The following is a 14,879-nucleotide window of genomic DNA, read 5'->3' on the forward strand; positions in this document are numbered from 1 at the left end:
AATATTCAGACATTATTCTTTTCAAAATTCATCAAGCTCTGTCAAGATGGATGTTGATCATAGCTAGACAGCCATTTTCAAGTCTTGCCATAGATTTTCACTCCAATTTAAGTCAAAACTGTAACTAGGCCACTCGGGAACGTTCAATGTCATCTCTGTAAGCAACTCCATTGTATATTTGGCCTTGTGTTTTAGGTTATTGTCCTGCTAAAAGGTGAATTAGTCTCCCAGTGTCTGTTGGAAAGCAGACTGAACAAGGTTATTGTCCTGCTAAAAGGTGAATTAGTCTCCCAGTGTCTGTTGGAAAGCAGACTGAACAAGGTTATTGTCCTGCTAAAAAGGTGAATTAGTCTCCCAGTGTCTGTTGGAAAGCAGGCTGAACCAGGTTATTGTCCTGCTAAAAGGTGAATTAGTCTCCCAGTGTCTGTTGGAAAGCAGACTAAACAAGGTTATTGTCCTGCTAAAAAGGTGAATTAGTCTCCCAGTGTCTGTTGGAAAGCAGACTGAACAAGGTTATTGTCCTGCTGAAAGGTGAATTCATCTCCCAGTGTCTGTTGGAAAGCAGACTGAACCAGGTTTTACTCTCTGAATTTTTCCCATCTTAGCTCAATTCCGTTTATTTTTATCCTAAAATACTCCCATGTTATTTCCAATGACAAGCATACCATTAACATGACGCAGCCACAGTCATGCTTGAAGATATGAAGAGTGGTAGTCAGTGATGTGTTGTGTTGGGTTTGCCCCAAGTATAACACTTTGTGTTCAGAACAAAAAGTTAATTTCTTTGCCACATTTTTAACTTTAGTGCCTTATTGCAAACAGGATGCATGTTTTGGAATATTTCTATTCTGCACAGGCTTCCTTCTTTTCACTCTGTCAATTAGGTTCGTATTGTGGAGTAACTACAATGTTGTTGATCCATCCTCAGTTTTCTACCACAGCCATTAAAACTCTGTAACAGTTTTAAAGTCATCATTGGCCCAATGGTCAAATCCCCGAGTGGTTTTCTTCCTCTCTGGCAACTGAGTTGAAGGACTGAAGGACGCCTGTATCTTTGTAGAGACTGGGAGTATTGATACACCATCCAAAGTGTAATTAATAACTTCACAATGCTCAAAGGGATATTCAATGTCTGGGTTTTTTCTCAATTTTTACCCATCTACCAATAGGTGCTCTTATTTGTGAGGCACTGGAAAACCTCCCTGGTCTTTGTGGTTGAATCTGTGTTTGAAATTCACTGCTCGACTGAGGAACCTTACAGATAATTGTATGTGTGTGGGGGGTCTAGAGATGAGTTAGTCATTCAAAAGTCATGTTAAACACTATTATTGCACACAGAGTGACTCCAACTTATTATGTGACTTGTTAAGCACATTTTTACTCCTGAACTTATTTACACTTCCCATAACAAAGGGGGTTGAATACTTATTGACTCAAGACATTTCAGCTTTTCATTTTGAATTACATTTGTTAAAAAAATGTCTTAAACATAATATTGGGTATTGTGTGTAGGCCAACGACTCAATCTCAATTTCATCAATTGTATTTTCAGGCGGTAACATCAAAATGTGTGTGGGGGGATCAACGGGTGTGAACGAACGCGAACATTTTAATTAAGTGCAATACGTATAATGAGTGACAGCGTGTGTAGATGGTTGAACATTTCTGACATTTACGCTATACAATGGGACAGTGTAGATACTTTTCTCAGTACAGTAGCCTACCTTCACTCTCGTAGATGTAGTTGATGATGTCATCTGCGTTCAGGCCCTCTTCTTTAGTGTTGATCGCTATGTGTACGGTCTGATATTCCTCCATGAGTTTGAGGTGCACCCCTTCCAGAGTGAAGTAGCAATTCCTCTCCTCTTTGTCGTCATCGAAGATCAGCAGCGCGTCTTTCCAGTTGAAGTGACGGAACATCGCCGAGAATGTTTCTGCCATTTTCAGGTAAGACGGGGAGATTCGGGTCAGGTGAGAGTATTCTTTCTCCTTGTCACTAAAACCGCTGGCCAGAGCACCTGTCGATATTACCGGGATGTTCCAGTGAGATGCCATCCTTACCACCGGCGCCGCGGCGTATTCACACACCGGACCGAGAACCAAGTCCGGCTTCTTCTCGCAGGAGCGGTCCACCAGGGAGAAGAGCGCATCATTGCCACAGTTAGAATCCTCATAGCGCAAATTAAAGTTAAATCCGGAATACACACCACCTCCGATTTTCAACCTCTGCTTTGCATACTCTATTGCCGGGGCCACTCTTGCTATTGAGAACATATACGAGTTATTTTTTGGCAACATCACCAATACTTCGATGTCCTCAATCACTGTTGCACTTGTCCGGCCAGGTAACAACCCCAGCCAAATGTACAAACACACTGAAATGTAACATGGCATGATGCAACTTTAAAAGTTATGCTTTGTCTATAATCATGAATAAATGTTTATCTCGCTCTCCAAGTCAACTGCGTCCCTGGAACCGCAGACTTCCCGAGTACACAGGTATATTGCAAATACCAATGTGGAGTCTTCCAAAATAAATAATCTAAATTAAGTAACCTTTTTCTTTGAATGAATGAAATAAAAATTCTAAATGTATCAAGTGTATGCTCCTGCACAGAGAGTCTCCTGCAACCTCCTCAACTGATGTAAGTATCCCCTCTGTTTTGCTAACTAATTCTCCTGTTTCTCTGGTCATTCCTCTTGTTTAAATATGGTAACAGCTACCACACACGCTGGCTGAGGGGGGGAGGGATTTTGAAGCATCTTTTCATTATTATTCCTGCGTCATCCCTGTACAACACACCTCTTTCTTAAAGCTACAGGTCCTTATTCTTTCTCCTTTTTTTTATAATTAGAGAAAATAATTGTTCGTTTTTCCACATTGGCAGAGACTGAATGCACTGGGATGCATTGCCTCATATACAATAAACGGTGTGAAATTATTATTATTTTTAATTCAAAGAGAAAGAGAAATAAAATTGTAGGGAAAGTTTCAAGGACAATGTTTTCTTTTGCTATTTAAAAAAAAACACGAGTCGAAGATGTTTTGAGCTACACAATGCAATAGAATATACAGTATAGTAGAGTGTAGCGCATATATATATTGTATTAATAGACTAAATACCTTTAACTTACCTGATCAATTTACCTTTAAGCATACTGCACATGAATAGGCCAACTGAACATTATACAGATCCACATTTTTTGATTAATTTTGCTTTTAGACACCCCACTAAACATATTCAGTAGTAGAATCTTACCGAGTGTTCCAAAGTGAACGACATCAGCCGGAATGAACGATCAACCTCGCGAGGATACTCTGCATGGGAGGGGGAGAAAAAAACCTGCTATAGACTGCCACCTAGTGGCCACAGCCAACATAGACTGTTCTATAGTAAAGAAGTAGGCCTATTGAGGAGGGTTTTTGTTCACTATATATATATATATATATGCCTATACTGTCCAGGCGATTTTAAGCAAAAACTGATCTGTTTTATAACAATAGACTGTACCTAGTAAACCTAGCTCACTGATTTGTGTTGGTCTATTGGGAAACAATGGTATCTTTCTCCCGAGTGGCGCAGCGGTCTAAGGCACTGCATCTCAGTGCTAGATGCATCACTACAGACTCTGGTTTGATTCCAGGCTGTATCACAACCGGCTGTGATTGGGAGTCCCATAGGGCGGTGCACAATTGGCCCAGCATTGTCCGGGTTTGGCCGGAGTAAGCCATCATTGTAAATAAGAATTTGTTCTTAACTGGCTAGCCTAGTTAAATAAAAAATCTTCTGTGTTGTGTTGGATAGATATCAACAGTTGAGTACTAAATGTTGGATGTTAAATAAGGAGAAGAGGCAATCCCAGCCTGGGTATATTTCTCATGCCCCATTAAATGTCGGGCTTGAAAAATGAGTCACCTAACAAGTTCCCTAGACATATGAGTAACGACCTCTCATTCACATGACACATTTAAATGGGCCACGTGGTTTTGTGGCTGGCGTAATTCATTGACATATAGGGGGACACGTTCTCCAGAAGTCTCATTATAATAATGACAGGGGTTTTGAGGTAATGTTTGGTCTCTAGTCTGTGATATCATTAGACACTCCCCTTATCCTGATTAAAACCAATGGGTGCAATTTGAAGCTGCTATTTGGAGTCATTCTGCTTAACTAACAGGACACCTCGTTGTTTAATTGTACAACATCCTGTAGCTACAGATGCCGCATATTACTTTGACCCAGTTTCTCACAGCAGAAAAAGAATTCAGCAGCAACATGAAATATTAATTATTATATGCGTTTGATCATTTTTTTTCGGTAGGGCAAATCAGGTCTTACATTTTTCGGAAATTATAAACTTTATAATCCTTTATCAACCTTCAATACATCTTTGCATTTGCTGCAACAACAGGATCATCAAATAAAGACACGGCATCTGGTGTGTAGGTCTTTACAGGAACTGGTACAACCTTCTTAAGGAACTAACTTTCACACATACTTGGAGATAGAGGTCACTTCATTCCATGTGGTGCTACCATGTTGTGTTGTCATGTTGTGTTGCTACCATGTTGTGTTGTCATGTTGTTCTGATACCATGTTGTGTTGTCATGTTGTGTTGCTACCATGTTGTTGTCATGTTGTGTTGCTACCATGTTGTTGTCATGTTGTGTTGCTACCATGTTGTGTTGCTACCATGTTGTGTTGTCATGTTGTGTTGCTACCATGTTGTTGTCATGTTGTGTTGCTACCATGTTGTGTTGTCATGTTGTGTTGCTACCATGTTGTGTTGCTACCATGTTGTTGTCATGTTGTGTTGCTACCATGTTATGTTGTCATGTTGTATTGCTACCATGTTGTTGTCGTCATGTTGTGTTGCTACCATGTTGCTGTCATGTTGTGTTGCTACCATGTTGTTGTCATGTTGTGTTGCTACCATGTTGTTGTCATGTTGTATTGCTACCATGTTGTTGTCATGTTGTATTGCTACCATGTTGTTGTCATGTTGTGTTGCTACCATGTTGTGTTGTCATGTTGTATTGCTACCGTGTTGTTGTCATGTTGTATAGCTACCATGTTGTGTTGTAATTTTGTATTGCTACCATGTTGTGTTGTCATGTTGTGTTGTCATGTTGTGTTGCTAATATGTTGTATTGCTACCATGTTGTTGTCATGTTGTGTTGCTACCATGTTGTGTTGTCATGTTGTATTGCTACCATGTTGTGTTGTCATGTTGTGTTGTCATGTTGTATTGCTACCATGTTGTTGTAATGTTGTGTTGTCATGTTGTATTGCTACCATGTTGTTGTCATGTTGTGTTGCTACCATGCTGTTGTCATGTGGTGTTGCTACCATGTTTTGTTGTCATGTTGTGTTGTCATGTTGTATTGCTACCATGTTGATGTTATGTTGTGTTGCTACCATGTTGTGTTGTCATGTGTTGCTACCATGTTGTTGTCATGTTGTGTTGCTACCATGTTGTTGTCATGTTGTGTTGCTACCATGTTGTTGTCATGTTGTGTTGCTACCATGTTGTGTTGTCATGTTGTATTGCTACCATGTTGATGTTATGTTGTGTTGCTACCATGTTGTGTTGTTATGTGTTGCTACCATGTTGTTGTCATGTTGTGTTGCTACCATGTTGTTGTCATGTTGTGTTGCTACCATGTTGTGTTGTCATGTTGTATTGCTACCATGTTGTGTTGTCATGTTGTGTTGTCATGTTGTATTGCTACCATGTTGTTGTCATGTTGTGTTGTCATGTTGTATTGCTACCATGTTGTTGTCATGTTGTGTTGCTACCATGTTGTTGTCATGTGGTGTTGCTACCATGTTTTGTTGTCATGTTGTGTTGTCATGTTGTATTGCTACCATGTTGATGTTATGTTGTGTTGCTACCATGTTGTGTTGTCATGTGTTGCTACCATGTTGTTGTCATGTTGTGTTGCTACCATGTTGTTGTCATGTTGTGTTGCTACCATGTTGTGTTGTCATGTTGTATTGCTACCATGTTGATGTTATGTTGTGTTGCTACCATGTTGTGTTGTCATGTGTTGCTACCATATTGTTGTCATGTTGTGTTGCTACCATGTTGTTGTCATGTTGTGTTGCTACCATGTTGTTGTCGTCATGTTGTGTTGCTACAATGTTGTTGTCATGTTGTGTTGTCATGTTGTATTGCTACCATGTTGATGTTATGTTGTGTTGCTACCATGTTGTTGTCATGTTGTGTTGTCATGTTGTCATGTTGTGTTGTCATGTTGTATTGCTACCATATTGTTGTCATGTTGTGTTGCTACCATGTTGTGTTGTCATGTTGTATTGCTACCATGTTGATGTTATGTTGTGTTGCTACCATGTTGTGTTGTCATGTGTTGCTACCATGTTGTTGTCATGTTGTGTTGTTGTCATGTTGTGTTGCTACCATGTTGTTGTCATGTTGTGTTGCTACCATGTTGTTGTCATGTTGTGTTGCTACCATGTTGTGTTGTCATGTTGTGTTGTCATGTTGTATTGCTACCATGTTGATGTTATGTTGTGTTGCTACCATGTTGTTGTCATGTTGTGTTGCTACCATGTTGCTGTCATGTTGTGTTGCTACCATGTTGTTGTCGTCATGTTGTGTTGCTACAATGTTGTTGTCATGTTGTGTTGCTACCATGTTGTGTTGTCATGTTGTGTTGCTACCATGTTTTTGTCATGTTCTATTGCTACCATGTTGATGTCATGTTGTGTTGCTACCATGTTGTGTTGTCATGTTGTGTTGCTACCATGTTGTGTTGTCATGTGTTGCTACCATGTTGTTGTCATGTTGTATTGCTACCATGTTGATGTCATGTTGTATTGCTACCATGTTGATGTCATGTTGTGTTGCTCCCATGTTGTTGTCATGTTGTGTTGTCATGTTGTCATGTTGTGTTGTCATGTTGTATTGCTACCATGTTGTTGTCATGTTGTGTTGCTACCATGTTGATGTTATGTTGTATTGCTACCATGTTGTGTTGTCATGTGTTGCTACCATGTTGTTGTCATGTTGTGTTGCTACCATGTTGTTGTCATGTTGTGTTGCTACCATGTTGTTGTCATGTTGTGTTGCTACCATGTTGTGTTGTCATGTTGTGTTGTGATGTTGTATTGCTACCATGTTGATGTTATGTTGTGTTGCTACCATGTTGTTGTCATGTTGTGTTGCTACCATGTTGATGTTATGTTGTGTTGCTACCATGTTGTTGTTCATGTTGTGTTGCTACCATGTTGTTGTCATGTTGTGTTGCTACCATGTTGTTGTCATGTTCTATTGCTACCATGTTGATGTCATGTTGTGTTGCTACCATGTTGTTGTCATGTTGTGTTGCTACCATGTTGTTGTGTTGTGTTGTCATGTTGATGTTGCTACCATGTTGTTGTCATGTTCTATTGCTACCATGTTGATGTCATGTTGTGTTGCTACCATGTTGATGTCATGTTGTGTTGCTACCATGTTGATGTTGTCATGTTGTGTTGCTACCATGTTTGTTGTCATGTTGTGTTGCTACCATGTTGTTGTCATGTTGTGTTGCTACCATGGTTGTTGTCATGTTGTGTTGCTGCCATGTTGTGTTGCTACCATGTTGTTGTCATGTTGTGTTGCTACCATGTTGTTGTCATGTTGTGTTGCTACCATGTTGTTGTCATGTTGTGTTGCTACCATGTTGTTGTCATGTTGTGTTGCTACCATGTTGTTGTCATGTTCTATTGCTACCATGTTGATGTCATGTTGTGTTGCTACCATGTTGTTGTCATGTTGTGTTGCTACCATGTTGATGTCATGTTGTGTTGCTACCATGTTGTGTTGTCATGTTGTGTTGCTACCATGTTGTATTATCATGTGTTGCTGCCGTACTATGTTGTTGTCTTTAGGTCTCTCTTCATGTAGCGTTGTGGTGTCTCTCTTGTCATGATTTTGTGTGATTGTGTTTTGTCCTATATTTTTTTAATTTAATATACTTTATATTTAATCCCCCGTCCCCCTGCAGTAGACCTGTTGCCTTCTAGTAGGCCGTCATTGTAAAATAAGAAATTGTTCTTAACTGACTTGCCTCGTTAAATAACAATACAAATGAAAGGTATATGATGCAGCCTGCCTGGCTGGCTAGGTCTGGTTGATGCCCGGTGCAGGCTGTTTGCGTGTGTGTGTGTTGTATAATTGCCCAGACGGACCATACTGCAGGGCAGGTTGTTAGTTGATCTAATAAGGGTTCTGGTTTATGACCACACATCTCTTTATAAATCTAGGGTTCATGTAATCAAGGCCATCTGTCAGAGCCACGACAGTGTGTGTTTTATATTAATGCTGTATACTTACTTGTTTAATGTCCCCCCCCGTGTGTGTGTGTGTGTGTGTGTGTGTGTGTGTGTGTGTGTGTGTGTGTGTGTGTGTGTGTGTGTTTGACAGAGAGAGAGAGAGAGGTAGGCTAACGTTCTCCTAACGTGCCCCTAACGTTCCCCTAACGTGCCCCTAACGTGCCCCTCATCACTAGCTACAAAGAGAGAAGATATCCCCCAAGACCTCAATCTATAGACAGCACTGTTGTAAGTGAAGCTAAACACTGATTGGACAAAACATTAAGAACACCTGCTCTTTCCATGACACAGACTGACCAGGTGAATCCAGGTGAAAGCTTTGATCCCTAATTGATGTTACTTATTAGATCCACTTCAATCAGTGTAAATTAAGGGGAGGAGACAGGTTAAATCCACTCCAATCAGTGTAGATGAAGGGGAGGAGACAGGTTAAATCCACTTCAATCAGTGTAGATGAAGGGGAGGAGACAGGTTAAATCCACTTCAATCAGTGTAGATGAAGGGGAGGAGACAGGTTAAATCCACTCCAATCAGTGTAGATGAAGGGGAGGAGACAGGTTAAATCCACTCCAATCAGTGTAGATGAAGGGGAGGAGACAGGTTAAATCCACTTCAATCAGTGTAGATGAAGGGGAGGAGACAGGTTAAATCCACTTCAATCAGTGTAGATGAAGGGGAGGAGACAGGTTAAATCCACTTCAATCAGTGTAGATGAAGGGGAGGAGACAGGTTAAATCCACTCCAATCAGTGTAGATGAAGGGGAGGAGACAGGTTAAATCCACTCCAATCAGTTTAGATGAAGGGGAGGAGACAGGTTAAATCCACTTCAATCCGTGTAGATGAAGGGGAGGAGACAGGTTAAATCCACTCCAATCAGTGTAAATTAAGGGGAGGAGACAGGATAAATAATCATTTTTTCAAGCTTTGAGACGATTGAGACGTGGATTGTGTATGTGTGTCATTCAGAGGATGACTGGACAAGACTAAATATTTAAGTGCCTTTGAACAGGGTATGGTAGTAGGTGCCTTTGAACAGGGTATGGTAGTAGGTGCCTTTGAACAGGGTATGGTAGTAGGTGTCTTTGAACAGGGTATGGTAGTAGGTGCCTTTGAACAGGGGTATGGTAGTAGGTGCCTTTGAACAGGGTATGGTAGTAGGTGTCTTTGAACAGGGTATGGTAGTAGGTGCCTTTGAACAGGGTATGGTAGTAGGTGCCTTTGAACAGGGTATGGTGGTAGGTGTCTTTGAAGGTGCCTTTGAACAGGGTATGGTAGTAGGAACAGGGCCTTTGAACAGGGTATGGTAGTAGGTGCCTTTGAACAGGGTATGGTAGTAGGTGCCTTTGAACAGGGTATGGTAGTAGGTGCCTTTGAACAGGGTATGGTAGTAGGTGCCTTTGAACAGGGTATGGTAGTAGGTGCCTTTGAACAGGGTATGGTAGTAGGTGCCTTTGAACAGGGTATGGTAGTAGGTGCCTTTGAACAGGGTATGGTAGTAGGTGCCTTTTGAATAGGGTAGTAGGTGCCTTTGAACAGGGTATGGTAGTAGGTGCCTTTGAACAGGGTATGGTAGTAGGTGCCTTTGAACGGGGTATGGTAGTAGGTACCTTTGAACAGGGTATGGTAGTGGGTGCCTTTGAACAGGGTATGGTAGTAGGTGCCTTTGAACAGGGTATGGTAGTATGTGCCTTTGAACAGGGTATGGTAGTAGGTGCCTTTGAACAGGGTATGGTAGTAGGTGCCTTTGAACAGGGTATGGTAGTAGGTGCCTTTGAACAGGGTATGGTGGTAGGTGCCTTTGAACAGGGTATGGTAGTAGGTGCCTTTGAACAGGATATGGTGGTAGGTGCCTTTGAACAGGGTATGGTGGTAGGTGCCTTTGAACAGGGTATGGTAGTAGGCGCCTTTGAACAGGGTCTGGTAGTAGGTGCCTTTGAACAGGGTATGGTAGTAGGTGCCTTTGAACAGGGTATGGTAGTAGGTGCCTTTGAACAGGGTATGGTAGTAGGTGCCTTTTGAATAGGGTAGTAGGTGCCTTTGAACAGGGTCTGGTAGTAGGTGCCTTTGAACAGGGGTATGGTAGTAGGTGCCTTTGAACAGGGGTACGGTAGTAGGTGCCTTTGAACAGGGTATGGTAGTAGGTGCCTTTAAACAGGGTATGGTAATAGGTGCCTTTGAACAGGGTAGTAGGTGCCTTTGAACAGGGTATGGTGGTAGGTGCCTTTGAACGTGTATGGTGGTAGGTGCCTTTGAACAGGGTATGGTAGTAGGTGTCTTTGAACAGGGTATAGTGGTAGGTGCCTTTGAACAGGGTATGGTAGTAGGTGCCTTTGAACAGGGCATGGTGGTAGGTGCCTTTGAACAGGGTATGGTGGTAGGTGCCTTTGAACAGGGTATGGTGGTAGGTGCCTTTGAACGTGTATGGTGGTAGGTGCCTTTGAACAGGGTATGGTGGTAGGTGCCTTTGAACAGGGTATGGTAGTAGGTGTCTTTGAACAGGGTATAGTGGTAGGTGCCTTTGAACAGGGTATGGTAGTAGGTGCCTTTGAACAGGGTATGGTAGTAGGTGCCTTTGAACAGGGTATGGTAGTAGGTGCCTTTGAACAGGGTACGGTAGTAGGTGCCTTTGAACAGGGCATGGTGGTAGGTGCCTTTGAACAGGGTATGGTGGTAGGTGCCTTTGAACAGGGTATGGTGGTAGGTGCCTTTGAACAGGGTATGGTAGTAGGTGCCTTTGAACAGGGTATGGTAGTAGGTGCCTTTGAACGGGGTATGGTAGTAGGTGCCTTTGAACGGGGTCTGGTAGTAGGTACCTTTGAACAGGGTCTGGTAGTAGGTGCCTTTGAACAGGGTATGGTCGTAGGTGCCTTTGAACAGGGTATGGTCGAAGGTGCCTTTGAACAGGGTATGGTAGTAGGTGCCTTTGAACAGGGGTATGGTAGTAGGTGCCTTTGAACAGGGTATGGTAGTAGGTGCCTTTGAACAGGGTATGGTAGTAGGTGCCTTTGAACAGGGTATGGTAGTAGGTGCCTTTGAACAGGGTATGGTAGTAGGTGCCTTTGAACAGGGTATGGTAGTAGGTGCGGGAACTTCAACAGTTTCCTGTGTGTGGTCTACCGCTCATAGAACATCCAGTCAACTTGACACAACTGTGGGGAAGCATTGGAGTCAACATGGGGCCACCATCCCTGTGGAATGCTTTAGACACCTTGTAGAGTCCCATAGCCCTGATGAATTGAGTCCCATACCCCTGATGAATTGAGTCCCATACCCCTGATGAATTGAGTCCAATACCCCTGATGAATTGAGTCCCATACCCCTGATGAATTGAGTCCCATAGCCCTGATGAATTGAGTCCCATAGCCCTGATGAATTGAGTCCCATAGCCCTGATGAATTGAGTCCCATAGCCCTGATGAATTGAGTCCCATACCCCTGATGAATTGAGTCCCATACCCCTGATGAATTGAGTCCCACAGCCCTGATGAATTGAGTCCCATACCCCTGATGAATTGAGTCCCATACCCCTGATGAATTGAGTCCCATACCCCTGATGAATTGAGTCCCATACCCCTGATCAATTGAGTCCCATACCCCTGATGAATTGAGGCTGTTCTGAGGGCAAAAGGGGGAGGTGCAACTGAATGTCAGGAAGGTGTTCCTAATGTTTTGTACACTCAGTGTACCATATTTAGTTCTACAGTGTGTCTTTTTTGACAGCGTATTATAAAAGGTAACCTTAATGTTGCGTGTTTTCCGTGTATTTTCTAGAAAAGGTGGTGTTTTGTTGGAAAAATGACTTGTGTCATTCACAAAGTAGATGTCCTAAACGACTTGTCAAAACTACCGTTTGTTAAAACAATAAATTAGTGGAGTGGTTGAAGAACGAGTTTTAAGGACTGCAACCTAAGTGTATGTCAACTTCTGACTTCACGATATATATATATTATTTGAAAAGCAGGACACTGTAAAGTCCATTAGTCTTCTGAAGGGTATGAATTACTTCGCATAATATTTCTGTCATTCTTGCTTAGTTAAAATATTGGTTAAAAAAATAACAATTATTCAGCTTTTTGAGAGCTTTTTTAATCTTAAATAACCTGCATACACATTGTTTGAAGTACAATAGACCAACATAACTACATTAGTAGGTCAAAACTTTGTGCTGTTAAACCTTGATAGAGCATGGGTGGAGTAGGCATTGTGGTGCTGGAAAACCTTGGTAGAGCATGGGTGGAGTAGGCATTGTGGTGCTGTAAAACCTTGGTAGAGCATGGGTGGAGTAGGCATTATGGTGCTGTAAAACCTTGGTAGAGCATGGGTGGAGTAGGTATTGTGGTGCTGTAAAACCTTGGTAGAGCATGGGTGGAGTAGGCATTGTGGTGCTGTAAAACCTTGGTAGAGCATGGGTGGAGTAGGTATTGTGGTGCTGTAAAACCTTGGTAGAGCATGGGTGGAGTAGACATTGTGGTGCTGTAAAACCTTGGTGGAGCATGGGTGGAGTAGGCATTGTGGTGCTGTAAATCCTTGGTAGAGCATGGGTGGAGTAGGCATTATGGTGCTGTAAAACCTTGGTGGAGCATGGGTGGAGTAGGCATTGTGGTGCTGTAAAACCTTGGTAGAGCATGGGTGGAGTAGGCATTATGGTGCTGTAAAACCTTGGTAGAGCATGGGTGGAGTAGGCATTATGGTGCTGTAAAACCTTGGTAGAGCATGGGTGTAGGCATTATGGTGCTGTAAAACCTTGGTGGAGCATGGGTGGAGTAGGCATTGTGGTGCTGTAAAACCTTGGTAGAGCATGGGTGGAGTAGGCATTGTGGTGCTGTAAAACCTTGGTAGAGCATGGGTGGAGTAGGCATTGTGGTGCTGGTAAACCTTGGTAGAGCATGGGTGGAGTAGGCATTGTGGGGCTGTAAAACCTTGGTAGAGCATGGGTGGAGTAGGCATTGTGGTGCTGTAAAACCTTGGTAGAGCATGGGTGGAGTAGGCATTGTGGTGCTGTAAAACCTTGGTAGAGCATGGGTGGAGTAGGCATTATGGTGCTGTAAAACCTTGGTAGAGCATGGGTGTAGGCATTATGGTGCTGTAAAACCTTGGTGGAGCATGGGTGGAGTAGGCATTGTGGTGCTGTAAAACCTTGGTAGAGCATGGGTGGAGTAGGCATTGTGGTGCTGTAAAACCTTGGTAGAGCATGGGTGGAGTAGGCATTGTGGTGCTGGTAAACCTTGGTAGAGCATGGGTGGAGTAGGCATTGTGGTGCTGTAAAACCTTGGTAGAGCATGGGTGGAGTAGGCATTGTGGTGCTGTAAAACCTTGGTAGAGCATGGGTGGAGTAGGCATTGTGGTGCTGTAAAACCTTGGTAGAGCATGGGTGGAGTAGGCATTGTGGTGCTGTAAAACCTTGGTGGAGCATGGGTGGAGTAGGCATTATGGTGCTGTAAAACCTTGGTAGAGCATGGGTGGAGTAGGCATTATGGTGCTCGTGATTTTCCTTTATTTTTCAGCTTCAGAACAATGCCTACTTGTCATGAAAAACGTAGTTATTTGTTTCTAATATAAACTCATCTGTGCGTTTGAACCACAGCATATAAACACCTATTTCACTTTTGCATAAAAAAAAAAACAAATGACCGCAGCTGCACATTTTACTTGATTTAAACTTGATTTACCCAGGCAAGTCATTAATAAGAACAAGTTCTTATTTACAATGATGGTCTTTACACGATACACATCAAAATACAGCATATACTTTAAAACTACACAACCATAGAAAATATTACACAAAAAAACTCAACGCAATCACACACACACTCAATTACACGCTCTCATACACAAACACTTTCTCTCTCTTCTCTCTCTCTCTCTCTCTCTCTCCTCTCCATCTGTCTCTATCTTCTCCTCTACTTCTCTCCCTCTCTCTTCTCTCCCTCTCTAGATTTCTCATCTCTCTATTAAAATTCTGGCATGTGTTTTTATATCAATATGTTGTTTCTCTCTATTTACTATCATTCTGGTCTCTCTCTGTCTCTACTCTGTCTCTCTGTCTCTACACAACTCTGAAAATATCTCACAAAAACTCTCTCTCTCTCTCTCTCTCTCTCTCTCTCAAACTCTCTCTCTCTCTCTCTCTCTCTCTCTCTCTCTCTATTGTCAAGAACTTTAAGTATGTTCCCTGTTTGTCTATATTATCTATGTCTTTGTCTACACGTTTATCAATGTTTACAACAAGCAATAGGAAGATATCAGAACAGGGACGTTGGAGAATAACACCATCTTGTACGGGATACATTTGTACGGCTGTGAATCCGTCTCTAGATTAAAGCAACATCTCTCTTTCATAAATATGTGAAACGTCAATTACTATTAAAATTCTGGCATGTGTTTTTATATCAATATGTTGTTTAAATGCAACTATGATGTTGATACTATATGGATTACAATTATCATTCTGAAAATTTGGGCTATACTCACTTCCTGTTACACACACACACACACACAGACACACACACACACACAGACACACACACAGACACACAC

The 14,879-nt window shown here is 42.1% G+C and overlaps 1 protein-coding gene and 1 long non-coding RNA gene across 3 annotated transcripts; both read right to left on the bottom strand.

The window, feature by feature from the left end:
• Nucleotides 1-1,707: 1,707 nt before the first annotated feature.
• On the bottom strand, nt 1,708-2,699 carry LOC127905972 (atrial natriuretic peptide receptor 3-like). Its single transcript, XM_052462659.1, has one exon. The coding sequence runs from the start codon at nt 2,392-2,394 to the stop codon at nt 1,708-1,710; it is 687 nt and encodes a 228-aa protein (XP_052318619.1). The 5' UTR covers nt 2,395-2,699.
• A 10,317-nt stretch (nt 2,700-13,016) lies between these two features.
• LOC127907392 (uncharacterized) lies at nt 13,017-13,791 on the bottom strand. Of its 2 annotated transcripts, none has more exons than XR_008064323.1 (3): nt 13,567-13,791; nt 13,218-13,522; nt 13,017-13,173 (listed from the first exon to the last, which is right to left on the bottom strand). It is a non-coding gene; the product is annotated as an uncharacterized LOC127907392 (long non-coding RNA). The 2 variants fall into 2 exon arrangements; XR_008064322.1 differs by having other exon boundaries at nt 13,218-13,349; nt 13,479-13,791.
• Between the last annotated feature and the right edge of the window lie 1,088 nt (nt 13,792-14,879).

The sequence above is a fragment of the Oncorhynchus keta genome, chromosome 14 (genome assembly GCF_023373465.1).
Source record: "Oncorhynchus keta strain PuntledgeMale-10-30-2019 chromosome 14, Oket_V2, whole genome shotgun sequence".
Lineage (NCBI taxonomy): Eukaryota > Metazoa > Chordata > Actinopteri > Salmoniformes > Salmonidae > Oncorhynchus > Oncorhynchus keta.